This window comes from Peromyscus californicus, unplaced genomic scaffold, assembly GCF_007827085.1.
Source record: "Peromyscus californicus insignis strain IS unplaced genomic scaffold, ASM782708v3 Scaffold_6__1_contigs__length_162567912, whole genome shotgun sequence".
In the NCBI taxonomy this organism is placed as follows: domain Eukaryota; kingdom Metazoa; phylum Chordata; class Mammalia; order Rodentia; family Cricetidae; genus Peromyscus; species Peromyscus californicus.
Genome location: NW_026294584.1, coordinates 130,904,492 through 130,922,096, shown reverse-complemented (window position 1 = coordinate 130,922,096; position 17,605 = coordinate 130,904,492). Strand labels below are relative to the sequence as shown.

At 39.6% G+C, this 17,605-nt stretch overlaps 1 protein-coding gene across 5 annotated transcripts in view; it reads left to right on the top strand.

Moving 5' to 3' along the window:
* Positions 1–17,605, top strand: part of Tmcc1 (transmembrane and coiled-coil domain family 1) — a 193,628-nt gene that overhangs the window by 102,836 nt on the left and 73,187 nt on the right. For 3 of the 5 annotated variants that reach the window (XM_052719114.1, XM_052719115.1, XM_052719112.1), the window contains one exon: positions 2,694–2,825. The exons of the other annotated variants lie outside the window; for them this stretch is intronic. In XM_052719114.1, coding sequence (XP_052575074.1) covers positions 2,694–2,825 — 132 coding nt within the window. The remainder of the gene's footprint in view (positions 1–2,693; positions 2,826–17,605) is intronic. 5 annotated transcript variants of the gene reach the window in all.

Below are 17,605 nucleotides of genomic sequence, written 5' to 3'. Positions count from 1 at the left end.
TTGTCAAATTCCTTGAGTACCTTAGGTTGTAGCTGGGACAGTATCATGAAAAAAGTCAAAACTAAGTACTGCTCAGTTGTGTAAAAATGTGCCTATATACCATTTTTCTGAGAACTCTAGGCCAGCTTGAACGAGTAGGCTTTAAAAGACAGGTGTGCAAAGAGTCAGTGGCAGGAAGGAAACAAAGAACTAAAACTTCACCAGTTCAAATAATGGTGTGAATTTTCTGTTCTGCAGTGTCCCTTGAACCTGAAACTGTCACACATACAATTTATCCACATGAGAATGAATGTGGTGCTGGGAATAAACTGTCCTCAATGATCAGTGAGAACATCGTGACCAATGGCATGTACACTGGCAACAAATTTTATATATACATATATATGTGTGTGTGTGTATATATATATATATATATATATATATATATATATATATATATATGCATGCTAATGTTGGTTGGAGCCAGGTCTGTAAGTTTGGATACCAGAATGAAGATTTTATTTTGGGCTAGTTTAGATAAATGTTTTTTAAAGACAGCCTATGTTGGTAAATTGAAGAAAATGTGATGCAAATAAGTATTGCAGTTATGTGAGGGGGAAAGGCCAGTCAGGCTTCAGTACCAGAAAGAACATTGAATACCTTTTCCTCTATAACACTAAGGAATAAAAGTCACAGAATGTATTTATTGATCATGCTGCCTAAGAAGATAAAGTGACTGGCTCAGGAATGTCAGTAGTGAAGCTAGGGATAGTCTTGAAGACTGAGTGAATGTGTCCAAGAGGAAGCTCTCCAGCACTGTTTGTGTCTGAGGTAGAGATTGTTGGTATGATTGGCATTTTGCTAGCTAAAATAGGACTTTATATTTCCTGTTCTTTTAAAGATTTGTTTTTAATTTATATGTGTGTATGTCTATGCCTGTGTATGCATTTGTATGTGAATGTCTTCATAGGCCAGAAGAGGGCATCAGATGCCCTGAAGCTGTAGTTAAAGGGAATTTTGAGCCACCTGACATGGGTACTGGGAACCAAACTTGGGTCCTCTACAAAAGCAGGAAGAGCCGGGCGGTGGTGGCGCACGCCTTTAATCCCAGCACTCGGGAGGCAGAGCAAGGCGGATCTCTGTGAGTTCAAGGCCAGCCTGGGCTACCAAGTGAGTTCCAGGAAAAGGCGCAAAGCTACACAGAGAAACCCTGTCTCGAAAAACCAAAAAAAAAAAAAAAAAAAAACCAAAAAAAAAAAAAAAAAAAAGCAGGAAGTACTCTTAACTGTTGAGCCATATTTCCTATTCTTTAGGCTACTTGATCTGCTAAAGTCTAAAAAGAATTCAGGGTGCAAATCTTTAACATAAACTTTGAATATGTTCTTTCTGTGGTTTTCACTTACTTGTCATCTTGTGGATATTTATCATATTAAGGAACCAAGTGTTATATAAATTAACAAATAACACTGGTTCACATCTTTTTATGATATTATTGTAAAAAAATTTAGTGAAATAATGAATACAGGTGATGAAAATAGAAGCTGGAGTTTAAGATTAAGGACACAAAAGACTACTTTGTGTTGTAGTTGTTAGTAGAAAGAAAATGATATTAAGAGAGTTTGTTGACTTTAGCCAATGAGTAGAAAATTGTGTTTGAATAGAAGAGATCTTTTAATTTTTCAGTGGTGCAATACATTTCTTAGAAGTAAAATCTAACAGAGGACTTGAAGCTGGAAACCACACATTGCTCTCTAGTTTCCAGGAACATGTGCCCTTTCCACATCTCTTGCTGATGCTAGGAATGCTGTGTGTATGGTCACTTGCTGAACTCTGACTGATGTTCAAATCAAGACAACTATTCAGGACCAGAGTCTCAGATGAGACACAGAACACACAAAAAAACAAGCTATAAAGCTGACCACACAGTGCATACCTATAGTAACAGCACTGAGGGGCTGAAGCTAGAGGCTTGCCGTGCTTTCAAGGACAACCTGCACTACAGAATAAGTCCCTATCTCAAACCAAATGGAAAAGTAAAACTAGAAATCAAAAACTTTAACGTTAGGATACTCTTGGCCTCTTTTAATAATTTTGTTAAAACATAGTACCTTTTTTTTAAAAAAAGTTCCCCTAGCAATGTTATTGCCCTTCAGGAACTGTGGAGTTCAACCTATAGTGAGGGCAGAAAGAGCCGAGCATCCTTAGCCTGGCTTGAGGCAGCCAGCACTAGCACATCGCACAGCCGTACAGCTGTGCTTACAACCTCCTGCTTCAATTCTATGCTCTTTTAGCCTTAATGTTAAAGGGAAATTTTGTACTGGGTTTCTTTTTTTTTCTTTTTTTCCTTTTTTCTTTTTTTTTTTTAATTTTTGCCCCAAGGGAGAAAAGATTTGTTTCCCTGTGGGACTGTGGAGAAGACAAGTCTACAGGAGCTTGAAGCAGCTGGTCATATTGCATTCATAGTCTGGAAGAAGAGAGTGAACAAATAAACAGACACATCTTCTGGGAATGATCTGGGAATTTTCACTCTAAATGCTGTGGTTTGCTGTTCGAGCACATCAGCTTAGCAGAATGTGTCTTGTTTACTCTTTGCTTGCTAAGTGTGTCTGCCTGGCAGAGGCCTTTAGCCCTGCTACCCACATGATATGAACAAAAAAACTAGCAGTTTGTTAGAAAAGAACAAAAGAAAAGCAAGAAAAATAATTTTCCTTTAGCTGGAAGATTTCCCTGGAGCCTTGGTGGCTGGAATTCAGGCAGAATCCCAGAAATCAGAGCAGATCAGTGGAAAGCATTGTGTGTTGGAAGAAGATGCATCTGCTTGGGGCCTGGACTGCATGGCATGGAAGGTAGGGGATCAACTGCATTTTTCCTTCTATGCGTTCCTATTTTAGAAAAGTCAAGATGTCTTGTTCTGGAATAAACCCAAGGATCTTGTGTTTTGAGAGAAAAGATAGATGTGTGGTCACTGTCTGGATCAGACCTGAGAGTTGGAGTTCACCTGCTCTGATGGTTTGAATGAGAATGGCCCCTATAGGCTCAAATGTTTGAACACTTGGTCACCATTTAGTAGAACTGTTTGTGAAGGATTAGGAGGTGTGTCTTTGTTGGAAGAGGTATGTCATAGGGGGCTGGTTTTGAGGTTTCAAAAGGCTTGCATCATTTCCAGTGAATGCTTTCCACCCTCTGCCTTCTGCTTGAGGATCAAGATGTAAGCTCTCAACTGCTCTTCTAGCTGCCTGCCCCTATGCCTTTATGTTGCCGTGCCTTCATTCCCCCATCATAAATTCTAACCTTCTGTAATTGTAAACCCAATTAAACTCTTTCTTTTATAAGTTGCCTTGGTCATGATGTCTCATCCTAAAAGTAGAAAATAAACTTGCCTTGCACTGACATGAGTCTAGTGACATGATCTAAGTCATTTCAGTGCTTTTTGCTCTTCCTAAAACCAACCTGGAGTCTTGGGGGAGACCTGAAGATGGAACTGCCTGTGGTTTTCCCATAAGGAACACCATTATTTTATTATTTTTAGAATAAACATGCATTCTTGAGTCCAAAGTGTTCCCCTAGGAAGATGCTGTAAATTTTTCAAGGCACAATGTGTCCCAAGTATTCATTTTCCCATCAGTGAAGGGGATATGCTTTAACAGTAGTAGAAGTGAGTCAGGGTGCCTGTTGTATTGTAGATACTGTGACCAGCAGTTGATGGATAAGATTCCATTACTCCTTCAGTGCTGGGATGGTTACAGTTGGGATTGAATGTTGCTTTGAGAGGTTGTACCATTGTTTAAGTGGTTTTGCACTGTTTTTTTTTTTTTTCCTGGTTAGTTTTATATCCTTGCATAGTTCTCCCTAGCACATGGTAGGTACCTGATAGATACATTTATTAGATAAGTACCTGACTCCATATTTGCATCTCCAAGCTGCCTTTTCGAATGAGAAGTCTCTTCTGTTGCACCAAGAGTTTGCAATGCTTTTCTGGTTTTCCTCTTTTTCTCTTGATCTTTCTTTCTTTCCTCTTTCCTTCTGCTCATTCTTTAAATATTCACATTCCTCAGAGCTGTTTCAGAAATTTTTTTTTATTCTGTCCCTGTACTTCCCTTGGGCAATAATTTGTTGTTCACATATGGAAGATGTCCAAATCAATGTCTCCAGTGAAGAACTTTATTCTGAGTTAATAAGTTTTAGTTCTATTTATTTTATTATTTATTAATTCATTCAGCATACATTTATTGAAAATTGTACCATCTGTACAAGGTATGAAAATGTTAGGTCACTGTTCTCAATTATCTTGAAGTGAGTAATCAAAGCAGATTACAGATGGTGGTAAATGCTACAAGGAGCCTAGATCGGGGTAATGAAGGACTAAGTCTGGAGATGAGGTATGAGGGCAAAGAGCAGGGTTTATGTTCAGGGAAGAATTATTAAGGAAAATGGGACAACTCTCTTATAGAAAGCTGAGGAGAAAACTGGCTGATGTAAATGAGCTGTAGCCAGAGCACTTGATAGAGAGGAAAGGGTCCACATGAGATATGGGTTTGGGGGCAGCTGTGGGGAGTTTGATCCCTTTTAAAATTCAGTAGGAGGCTGTGGCTCGGTTATTGAATGTTCATCAAGCAAGCATATGTGAGCCTCTGTGTTCAGTTCCCATTACCAAAACAAAGTTACATATGTACGTACGTACGTACATACATACATAGACACACACACACACACACACACACACACACACACACACACACACACACACACACACACACATACATACCAGTAGGAGTCAAAGGTTTTAAATAGAGAGTAACGTGAGATTTATACTTTTTTTTGCATTTGAAGTTTTTCGTTTGGTTGTTTGGTTGGTTAGTTTTTCTTGACAAGGTTTCTCTGTGTAGCTTTGGCTCCTCGATTCTACTTCCTCCCAAATAGCACCTCCCAAATAGCACATTTCTAGGTGTTCATGTTCTGCCCTAATGTCCTTCTAACTAGCTGGTCTCCTGGCCCCTGTGTCTTTTCCTGTGTCTATGGAGAATGGTTAGACAGATTTAATTATCATACTTCTCTGCTGAAAATTCTTGGCTGACCCCTGAGGATAGCATTGAAAGTCCCCAGCATGATCTATAGAGGTTCTTAGGACTGAGTCTGCGTACCTCTTCAGCTTCATCCTTCAGCCTTCCAGCCCATGTTCCAGCCACCAGCCATACAGAGCTACTGTTTACTTGTCAGTGAGTCCTGCCCTAGCTGTTCTGTGCTTGACTACTTTTCTTAGCCCTCAACCCACTACACCCCACCCCTTGCACCCTGCATCCCTAACAACAAGCAACCCTACAGAGGTTCTGATTGTCCTCTGGGCTCACTTAGGAGTCATTCTGACCCACTGGCTTTAGGTGAGTCCCTCTGTGCTCCCTCCAGGAACTGTCACTGTTTTAATTTGCCTTTGTTTTCCACGGAAAGAAAGCTTCTTGAGGCAGTGACCATATATCTATGTGTACTACTGTGCTTCCAACTTGCAGCTTCCTAACTTACATGTGGAAGGTGATCTGCAGGGAGAAAGAGAGTGTAATAGCCAAGCATGATGACACATGTGTAATCCCAGCACTCTGGAGGCAAAAACAAGAGAATCTGCAAGTTCAAAGCTAGTCTGGTCTACATGGCAAGTTCCAGGCCAGCCAGAGGAACATAGTGGGACTATCTCAAAAAAATCAAAATTAACACTAACAACAAAAAAGAAAAGTGGTACATTAAGAGAACATATGTATAACATGATATTTTTATAGATAACTGCAGAGTTACATTAATTGAATAAAGTGATCAAATAATGTAAGACACTTTGAAGTGTCTGGACATGACCTCAGTAATGTTTTTGTTATCGCAGAAGCTAAGAAACTGTTCAGCCCATGGTCCGCCTTCCCCTTGGGGAGCCCTGCCTGTGCACATTGCTTCTGTGTGGTGCCTGGATGTCTACTGAAAGGAGACAGTCTTCTCTTCCCTTTGTTGATTTACTGACTGGATAGTATTGGGATTACTGGGTTTTTACTGTTATTGTCTTTCAGTATCACTTTGTATACTAAGTTTGGGTTGGGGTTTTGTTTGTTTGTTTTTGATTGTTTGTGTAATTTGGTTTTATAAGAACATAGAACATTACATGGTTCTGAAATTAATTCTACAAAATAGCATATTCTATAGTCTAGCTGCTCTCCTTATCCCTATACTACTTCTTGCTCTCAGTAACTTTATTTTTTCACCAGTCTTCATTTCCATTTTGTTCTTGATTCCATTTTCTATCTTGATTTCCATTTGGCTCCTCATCTCCCAACTCCCCTGGAACCTTTACCTCTCCCAATAAGTTTCCTTAAAAAATGATATGCTATTTTAATACACTTGTTTCTTATTACTTGATCCATTCTGAGATCTCAACCTTTTCCCTTTTAAAACTAGGTGCTTTCAATTGTGCAGTGGAATCATAGACTTGTTTTCAGCTTTTGCTTTTACAAGTACAGCTGCAGTTAGCACACTTACTCTTTTTTTCTCTTTTTTATATTTATTTATTATTTATTCATTTTTGTTGTTGTCTGAAATGAGGTCTTACTATGTAGCTCTGGCTGACCTAGAATTTGCTGTGTAAAACAGGCTGACCTCAAATTTATGTAGACCTGCTTGTCTCTCCCTCCTGAGTGCTGGGATAAAGGTATATGCTATCTTGTCTCACCTAAAATATTTACTCTTATTATTTTAATTGTGTACATATGGATAGGTTCACATTAATACAGGTACTTGCTGTGGCCAGAGACTTTGGATCTCCCTGGAGCTGGTGTTACAAGTGGTTGTGAGTCATGTGGGTGCTGTAAACAAACTTTGGGTCGTCTGAATGAGCAGCAAGGGCTCTTAATCACTGAGTTAGGTGTCCAACTTATATTTTCTCTTTTCATATTGTTTGCTAGTTTGTTTTTGGATTAATTGCTGGGAGTAATTTTCTTAGGTTCTGTGATATTTCTGTCAAAAGGAGCATACTATTTTTTATCCCATCAGCTACTTCTAAGGTGCGCAGTTTGTAGCTTTGTAAATTTTGTCAACCTGATAAACTAGAAACAGTATCTTACTGTGATTTTAATCTGTATCGTTTCCTTGTGAGTGTTTCATTGTGAGCATTGCTTAGTATCTCCATGTGTTGAAAGCTGTTTGTATTTCTTTTTTCTGCTTGAATCTCTTCAACCTTGTGCATTCTCTCTTTATATAGAAAGGATAGTAACTTTTTTTTTAAATAAGTGGCCTTTTTGCATTACATTTTCTTTCTTCCTTGTTTTCCACACTTAACTAATTCTTTTGAGTTTTTTATGTATCTTCCTTTCATTGATCCCATTGCCATTAACCTCATTCAGGTCAGCATCACTTTTTTTCCGCCAAGACAGTATTTCTCTATGTATCCCTGGCTGTCCTGGAACTCACTCTGTAGACCAGGCTGGCCTTAGAGATTCGCCTACCTGCCTCCCATGTGCTGGTATTAAAGGCATTTGCCACCACTGCCCATCCAGCATCACTTTTTATAAGACAATTAATTATAGTCGCCTTTTAACTAGTTCCCCGATTCCAATTTCACCTTTACCAAATCAAACATCAAGTGGGTCTTTCTAAACTCTGTCTTTCATAGTTCTTCTTTGTGTGCCTTCGGTGCTGTCTGTACTCAGAGTGAAATTCCTATTTCTTTACTTACTGCCCACGCCTATATAACTTGCATCAGTTAATCCAGCTTTGCAGCCTTAGTTCTCATCTGTGAGATCAGTGCATGCTGTTCACTGTTTTTCAGTACTCTGGGTTTGTTCACTTTGTTTTTCCAGTTCTGTTTTTCTTTCAGCTCAGATCACTTGATCCTTTTTTCCCCTTTCTGGCCTAGTCCAATCTCTTCATTGAAACTTTATCCACTCTTTAGCCAGTAGGATCAGATGTCCTACTGTCACACCTGTCCTCTAATATACCAGAGTTTTTGCTGGGGTCATATTGATTTCTGAGAGCCATTCAAAAGGTGACCGTCTAGGATCCAGAGGCTCTAGGGTGGGTGTTGGGTTTTTATGGTGGTGGTTTTGTTTTGTTGTCATTATTAGTTTTGTTTTTTGTTTTTGTTTTTTGTTTTTTCTCAGTGTAGCCCTGGCTGTCCAGGAACTTGTTCTGTAGACCAGGCTGGCCTCAAACTCAGAGATCCAAGATCTGCCTGCCACTGCCTCCCGAGTGCTGGCATTAAAGATATGCAGCAACACTTCCCAGTGGTTTTGTGTTGTTTTGTTTTGTTTTTGATTGGTTGATTGGTTTTATTTTATTTTTAAATTTTATGTGTATGAATGTTTGCCTGCATTTATTTCTGTGTCCCACATGCATGCCTGGTGCCATGGAGGCCAAAAGAGGGTGTTAGGGCTCTAGGATTGTAGTTGCAGATGATTGTAACCTACCATCTGGGTTCTGGGAATCAAACCTGGGTCCTCTGAAAGAACAGCCAGTGCTCTTAACCACTGAGCCATCTCTGTAGCCCTGTTTTATCTTATTTTTGAAGATAGGGTCTCACTGTACATATATCCCAGGCTAGTTTAAAACTCAAGAGCATTCTGCCTCAGTCTCCTTGAATGCTAGGATTATAGGCATCTGTCATCATGCCTGGTACACATTTTTTTTTCCTTTTTTAACAGTGTATGCTAATTCTGTGTAATGATGAATTTCATTATTATATTTTCATATCTGTGCAGAATATACTTTGGTCAAAGTCACTTTCCCTGCTACCTTTTCCTATCCTTCCTCCACACTCACACTAGTCCCTTTCTTTTTCTCAGAATCTACCTTCTACTTTGATGTCTTTTTTTTTTTTAATTCCATATTCTATGATTGAGAGGATGCATATGATAGTTGTATTTCTGAATCTGGCTGGCTTCATTTCACTTAACGTAACGATCCTGGAAATCATGTTTTCCCAGAAATGTCATGATTTTGTTCTTTCCCACAAAATAAAATCCAATTTTATACATACCACCTTTTCTTTATCTATCCATCAGAACCTGAACTAATCCATAACGTAGCTCCTGGAAATTGTACTTCAATGGCTGTACAGTTGTCTCTGTCATGTACTGGCTTGGATTCCTTTGACTGTGTGGTGTGACAGCTGGGTTATGCAAGTCGGTTCCATGCCTGTTTTTGGAGTGGTTGCGCTGATTCACATTCCTCCCAGCAGTGTAAAGCCACCACCCCATCCAACCCTTGCCAGCACTTGTTGTTTCCTTGTAGCGGCCATTCTGACTGAGGTAATGTGAAATCCCAGTGTAGTTTTGATTTGTATGCTGCTGATAACTGAAAATGTTGGACTTTCCCCCCATATATTTGTCAGGAGTTTTCTTAACTGATTTGGTTAATCACTTAAGGATAATGCTTGTCTTAGGGTTTCTGTTGCTGTAGAGAGACACCATGACCACAGCAGCTCTTATTAAGAAAACATTTAATTGTGGTGGCTCACTTACAGTTCAGAGGTTCAGTCCATCGTCATCATGGTGCGACATGGTGGCATGCAAACAGACATGGTGCTCGAGAGGTAGCTGATTATCCTACATCTTGGCTTGCAGGCAACAGGAAGTGGTCTGCCTATCACACTGAGTGAAGCTTGAGCAAAAAAGACCTCAAAGCCTGCCCCCACAGTGACACACTTCCTCTAATCAGGCTACACCTACTTCAGCAAAGCCACACCTCCTAATCATACCACTGCCTTTGAGGGCCATTTTCTTTCAAACCACCACAATGCTGGTAATGCTTCTGTTGTTCCATCACTTCAATTTCTATTAAAGTAGTGATCATGATTGTTTAGGGGACCAGATACTTAACTTTGGTTTTAGCCTAACCTAGTCTTTTCTTCAAGTAGAAAACGTCTTTTGCAAAGGCTGTGCAGGATCCAAGAACTCACATCATAACATGCTTCCTGTGGTCTGAGGCTTCATGTATGAAGGTTTAGAATTGAAATCTGTACATTAGGAAGATTTTGATAGTGTTTCAAGTGTTGTATCAACTGACCTTATTAATGCCTCTGCAAATATATCTGCAGTTTGAGATTTTTGCTTTTTGATTTAATTGCATAGGAGAGGTCATTATAGAGTCCCTTGGTGCTTCAAGAACTTATCTACTTGCCCTAGTAAAGGTTACTATTGCTGTGAGAAAACACCATGACCCTTTAAAGCAACTTGGGGAGAGGAAAGGGTTTATTTGGCTTACACTTCCACATCACTGTTCATCATCAAAGGAAGTCAGAACAGGAACTCAAACAGGGCAAGAACCCGGAGGCAAGAGCTGATGCAGAGACCGTGGAGGAGTGCTGCTTACTGGCTTGCTCCCCATGGCTTGCTCAGCCTGCTTTCTTACAGAACCCAGGACCATCAGCCCAGGGATGGCCCCACCCATGATGGGCTGGGCCCTCCTCCATCAATCACTAATTAAGAAAATGCCTTACTGGCTTGCCTAGAGTCTGATCTTACAGAGACATTTTCCTTTTGATTTTTCAGACAGGGTTTCTCTATAGCCTTTGCTGCCCTGAAACTCGATCTGTAGACCAGAGTGGCCTCGAACTCACAATGATCATCCTTCCTCTGCCTCTGGAGTGCTGGGATTAAAGGTGTGGGCCACCACCACCCAGCTGGAGGCATTTTCTTAATTGAGGTTCTCTCCTCTTGGATGACTTTAGCTTATATCAAGTTAACATAAAACACACAACCTTAGAAGGTCTGTTTACTTACCAAGAATAATGTGGGTTCCTCTTTAGTGACACATAGGAAATAGAAGTTCCATTTTGGCCAAGTATGGTAGCTCATGCTTGTAATCCCAGCCCGTGGGAATCTGAGGCAGGAGGATTACCATGAGTTCTAAGCCAGATGGCGCTTCATACAGAGTGAAACCATGCCTTAAAAAATCAACCTGAAAACAAAGTTTCATTTTCACCAAAAAATAAAAAAATAAAAAAAAATGCATTGTGTGAAAGACCATTTGCATTTATGAAACATAAGACAGCGAGAGGCCTAGAGTAACTGGCCCTTGCCGGTTACTGTTTCTCTGCTGAAGAAGAGCAGAATGCTGTTCATTGCTTTTCACCCAAGGAGACTTGTGACTAATAACAAAGAGCATTTACAATGTTTGTTGTATGGTTCTGTATAACAGCCCTGGCTGTTCTGGAACTTGCTTTGTAGACCAGGCTAGCCTCGAACTCACAGATCGCCTGCCTCTGCCTCCTGAGTAATCTTTTTTTTTTTTTTAAGTATTTTTTGAAGTAAGATGAGAAGTGATACTTAGTTGTTCTTTATTAATTTTTTTACTCTAAGTGAGAATGTAACGCACCCAAGTTTCTGTTGTCTGCAGATGTCAGCATGAGAACATGGGCAATGAGATTGAGAGCCTCTTGCAAACTGGGCAGAGGTGGGAGGAGCTCAACTCACTACTGAACTGTCTCCTGGCCCCATATTGCGGTGTGCTCAGGACCCTTCTCTTGCTAAGGCTATAGTTTTAGGGGTCCCAAGTGAATGCAGGCTGTCCTCCAGTCCTATTGACAAACTTTGTATAGTGCCATGTCCTTTATACCTTTGCAGAAGGATTCAAGAGAAAAACAGCTGGAAAACTTTAGGACTTACATAATTCAAGCCTTTGTTAATAGTTACACAAACCCAGCTACTTAAAGTGTAAGAAGAGAGAAGTTTTGCATGAAATAGACAACTAGGGTATAGCCTTCAAGTTATAACCTACTCTTACTTTCTCTTGTGGGGTATATTAATTTCACTTGAGACTGTAGTATATAGGCTTAACCTGGACCCATGTTTTTCTTTAAAATTAATTCTCAAATTTTATTCTTTTGAGATAGATAAAAAATAAATGGTGTAAGTTTCTCTGGGCAGAGGACAGTAACAAAGGGAAACCACAAATTGAATCAGCGGAATTTACAGTGAGTGAAAACAAATACCCAGATCCAGTTTCTTAAATCATGTCTCATCAGGCATTTCTCACCAAACTTGTTTATAATCAAATCATGGAGCCTTTGAAGTTCTTATGCATAAACGTATGGACAGTCAAAACTGATTGTCATGGTTCAGTGGTTAAGAGTGCTTGCAGCCGGGCGGTGGTGGCGCACGCCTTTAATCCCAGCACTCGGGAGGCAGAGCCAAGCGGATCTCTGTGAGTTCGAGGCCAGCCTGGGCTACCAAGTGAGTCCAGGAGAGGCACAAAGCTACACAGAGAAGCCCTGTCTCGAAAAACCAAAAAAAAAAAAAAAAAAAAAAAAGAGTGCTTGCTGCTCTTGTAGAGGACCCAGGTTCCATTTCTGTCACCCGCATTGGGTGGCTCACAGTCGCCTGTAACTCCAGTTCTAAGGGATCTAATTACTCTCTTAGGGTTTCTGTAGCATGAATCTTAACAGTTCTTATTAATAAGATCAAACCCGAGGCCAGTTATTGGGGTGAATACTGGAAAATCAGAGAGACAGAACGAGCCACAGCTACCTCACCTCGCTGGATCCTCAGCTGGTCTTGTTTCCTCAGACTGGAGGCTTCTGAGTCCTCATCCAGAATGGGTCTCAGCTGAACTGCTTCTCGAAAACCTGAAGCTTAACCAGCCAAATGCTTCTAGTTCCTGGTCCTCACGCCTTATATATTTTTCTGCCTTCTACCATCACTCCCTGGGATTAAATGCTCGCTTTCTGGGATTAAAGGCATGAGTCACCATGCCTGGTCATTTTCAATGTGGCCTTGAACTCACAGAAATCCAGAGGGATTTCTACCTCTGGAATGCTAGGATTAAAGGCGTGTGCTACCACTGCCTAGCCTTTATGTTTAATTTTGTGGCTGCTCTGTCTCTGATTCCAGAAAAGTTTATTAGCATGCACAATATTTGGGGGAATACAATACCACAGGTTTCTAAGGGCACCTACACCCATAAAGATCTCATATCTACACTCAGACATATGCTCATACACATAAATAAATCTGTGCAAAAAATTTAGGAGCTCCCCCCCCCAAAAAAAAAAAATGATTGTTGACTCAGCAGGTAAAAGTGCTTGCTGTGTGACCAGATCTGGATTCCCAGAACCCTCAGTGGAAGGAGAAAACTGGTTTCTGAAAGTTGTTCTCTGACCTCTATGTACGTCACAGAGCATTTGCCTCCTCCTCTCATAATAAATAAATTTTAAAAATTGAAATAATAATAGTCATCAGAGATTAAAGAGTTAAAATCCTATTTACTTAAATATCTTCATTCTGAATTATGAGAGAGACTTATACTCTGGTATCATAACTATAAAATATCTCAAGTAAACAGAAATATATACCCTTTTTTAAAAATTAGATGTATTTATTTTGTGTATTTTGCCCGCATGTTTGTAGGTACACCACGTGCATGTGGTGCCTGCAGAGGCCAGAAGAAGACACTGGATCTCCTGGGACTAGAATTTCAGAGGATTGAGAGTGTTAGTTGGGTGTTGGGAAGCAAACCCAGGTTCTCTGCAATAGCAGCAAGTGCTCTTAACCATTGAGACATCTCTCGAGCCCATATACCTCTTTAAGTTAGAGGTGATTATTTGCTTTACCAAATATTGTTCTACTTTAATAATGCATCCAAGTAATGTGCTGCATAAACGAGCCTTACAGATGTGCTAAATGAGGGACCAAATTACAAAACAATCTTCTTATGTAAATCTGTTTATACAAAACAACCAAAAAAAAGTGGATGAGTGGCTGCTGGGAGCTGGGAATGGGTGTTTGGTAGCTAAGGTCACAGAGTTTCTTTTCAGAGGGATGGATGGACATATGCCACAATAGTGATGTAAGAGTGCGTAGTTCTGAGAAATGAAATTATGTATTTTAAATGAGTGAATTATTTAGTATATGAATTCCATCTCCATATAATGTTTACAATAGAATTTATTATAAGATTGATTTAAATTGTGAATGTAATTTGTACAGTTTTTCAATAGAATCTTCAATGTTCTCTATGCACATTAGCACAAATCTTTAGAAATGCTCTAATCCTAAAATACTAGAATGACTGTAAATGAAGAAGGACAGCATCACTTTCTCACCTTTGTATTCTATTAAGAATTCTAGCCATGCAAGGCTAGCAGAAGAGTTATCTTGACAATGATTTGCCATTTCTTATAAGGACAGGGGACATTATTTATACATTATTATACATTAGACTTTATTCTTTATTTCAAGTAGTCAGCACGACCCATCTTTAGTTTTCAACATTGGTGTTGATTTTTGGTGGTGGTGGTTTAATCTTACTACAGATTCTTCAAACAGGTAATAACCCAAACATCTAGATTTGAATACACTTGAAGCCCAGTCTAAGACACTTCCTCCCCACATCTGTACAGGTTAACTACTCCCTGCTTTCCTATTCCTTCATCCTTATCTTCCCTCCCCACTTAAGGAAGAAGGAAAATACCCTCACAGTGAAACTTACAGTGAAAGCCAATTTCTTCCTATTTCCTACAATTGGGATAAAGAGGTTTGTAAGTTTTTTTTTTCTAGATTTCATTTGTTTTTATTTTTGTGTTTATGAGTGGTATGCCTGCATGTATGATCTGTGCGCCACATGCATGCATGCCCACAGAGGCCAGAAGAGGGCATTGGATCCCCTAAGACTTGGATTACAGATAGTTATCACCATATGGCTGCTGGGACTAGAACTTGGGTTGTCTGGAAGAGCAACAAGTGCTCTTTACTACTGAGCCATCTCTCAAGCCCTATTCTTTTTCTTTCCTCCGCTTTTCTAACAGCTGTTTTTCATCTAGTTTATAGCCACTTCCTCACTTGTTACAAGGTCCCTCCCTCCCTATTTACTAAGACAGGGTCCGACTTCATAGTCCTGGAACTCAGTGTAAAACAGACTGGTTTCAAACTGGTAAGTGATCCTCCTGCTTCTGGCTTCCATGTGTTAGGGTTAGAGGTGTAAGACATCAACCCAGATCTTTTGCCTGATTTCTTCAAATGTTATTTAATGGAATCCCTAATGAAACTCAATTATATATTTTTATAATTTTCACTTGAAATTCCTTCATTTATAATAGAAATGCAGATTGTTTTATAGTATTTGAAACCTTGGAATAGACTCAATAATAGTGTTGCTATTCTATCTACCATCTTACATCTGAATCTGCTGATATTTTTTACTACTATCTGAGGCCCTGCTGCCCACAGTCAACACTACACAGGATTTATAGTCCTGCCCACACCGGCTCTGTTTCTGCCACCAAATGTAGTTTTTAACTAAGTCTCTATTGTTCTGTCTACCAGTAAAGACTCAGGAGTCAAATGTTGGGGTGAAAACCTGATAGCTCAGAGGGGCCAAGAAGCAACCAGCTGACCCTCCTTTTAGCTAGAGACCCAGCAAGAATCTCCATTCATCCCAAACCAAAAAGACAACAAATCTCTTAAGTTCCTCCCTACTCCTTCCTATCTAGCTTCCTGAGTCCTCCATAGTCTCAATGGCTAAGTCTTAACAACTAGTTGTTGGCTCTGCCCCCTGATCCAAGGTTGGTTTTATTAAAACAGTCTCAGGGTTTCACAAGTGTGTTCATATATCCTACAATAGTAAGCCAAGGCAGCCAGAGGGAATGAAAATTTGGGAATATCTGAAGAGCTTTCTTTCTTTGTCTGTGTGTCACTGGATATAATTTCATTTAAAATAAAGTATCACTTCTACCACATTGGTTTCAATTCTGTTTGACAAGAGCTTTTACCCTTTGATAGCAGCTTCAAAGTAGAACCATCATCATTGTCAGGAAATGCAAAGTTCTTCCCCTTTACCATATGAAGTCACAAACAGAGGGAAACCATCTATGATAATCATCTAGAGCAGTGGTTCTCAGCCTTCCTAATGCTGCAACCCTTTAATACAGTTCCTCACGTTGTGATGACCCCCAACCATAAAATCATTTCATTGCTACTTCATAACTGTAATTCTTCTACTGTTATGAATCGGAATATAAATATCTGATATGCAGGATATCTGATATGTGGCCCCCCAAAAGGGTCAAGATCCACAGGTTGAGTATCACTGATATTGGTCCTCCTGCCTCTGGTTTTCAAGTGCTGGGATAGGATTGCAGGCAGACACAGGAGATGCTAAAGCTCTTCATTTCTAAAGATTGGCAGCTGGACATCTTAGAGAGAACTCAACATGAATGTTGTGAAGAGAAAAGATAACATCATTTCAGAGTTCTTATGTGAAATTTTTAAATATTTACATCCTTTTCCATAGAATAGCTCCTTAAAAATGGACTGTCTGATTCAAAAGATACATATAGATTTTGAGACAAGTGAAACATTCTTTGACTTAAAGATAAAACTCTCAGCTAAGCAGTGGTCGCCCATACCTTTAATCCCAACACTTGGGAAGCAGAGACAGGCACTGAGTTTGAGACCAGCCTGGTCTACAGAGCAAGTTCCAGAACAGCCAAGGCTACACTATGGTGGTATTTTATTTGTACTGAAATGTGATTTTAATTATATGTTAATAAATAAAGTTGCCTGGGGGTCAGAGCTGTTAGAGCTATAACAAAAGCTGGGCGGTGGTGGTGCATGCCTTTAATCCCAGCACTTGGTAGGCAGAGCTAGGTAGATCTCTGTGTGTTCAAGGATACAGCCAACAGACAGTGATGAGGCAGTCATATGGTTGGTTTTACAACCAATGAGAAGGCAGAACAGAAAGTCTATATAAAGACAGACAGACAGGAAGTAGGTCTCTTTCGGAGAGGTCTCTTGGCTGAAGAGGCTAGCTGCAGCAGGCGGGTAAGGCTCTTAGCTCTGATCTCTTGGCTTTCTTCTTTGCATTGGTTCTGTGTTTCTTATTTAATAAGACGGTTGGTTACATCTACACTACACAGAGAAACCTTGTCTCAAACAACGAAGACAAAACAAACAAAAACTCTGTCAGTGACACATCAAAGAAACTATACCTGATGCAGACCGGTGAAATTGTACAAAAAGAAAAAGATGCATTTTCTATAAAAATTCATGATAGTGCAATGTTTATGTCCTGCTAAAACAGTCCTCTGTTGACAAAAATGAAATTACCATTTAAAGATCTGTTGCAATATTAAAACTCAGTGAGTCCTCAGAATATTGGAATTCTCACAGGAAAGAATGTCATTTCCTAGCAAGATTCATTCTGTCTGTACACCTGAACATTTGGTCTGTATGTTCATGTGTTTCTAGAATATCCATTTGCCTAAAGACATCGTGTCCGTGCTGTGTGTAAGGGGATAAATCATAGAATTCATGTTCCATATTAAGCACTCCTTTTCCCTATTATCCTATATGCTACTTCAGAATCAAATTTGTATAACAGTAGGTAGGTGTAATAGTGCACACCTTTAATTCCAGCACTCTGCAGGCAGAAATAAGGAGATCTGTAAGTTTGAGGCCAGCCCAGTCTACACAGAGAGTCCCCAGTTAAAACTTGGTCTTGGCAAATGAAATTTGAATTAATCATGATTTTTTTAATAAGCTGAGATTTTTTAATGGCTTATTTGTATATTAAAGCATCTTTATTTTTACTTCTGAAGTAATAAAGATACCTTTTTAAAATTTGTCTTAAAAGGATATTAAAAATTTAACTATGTGTATATAACTAC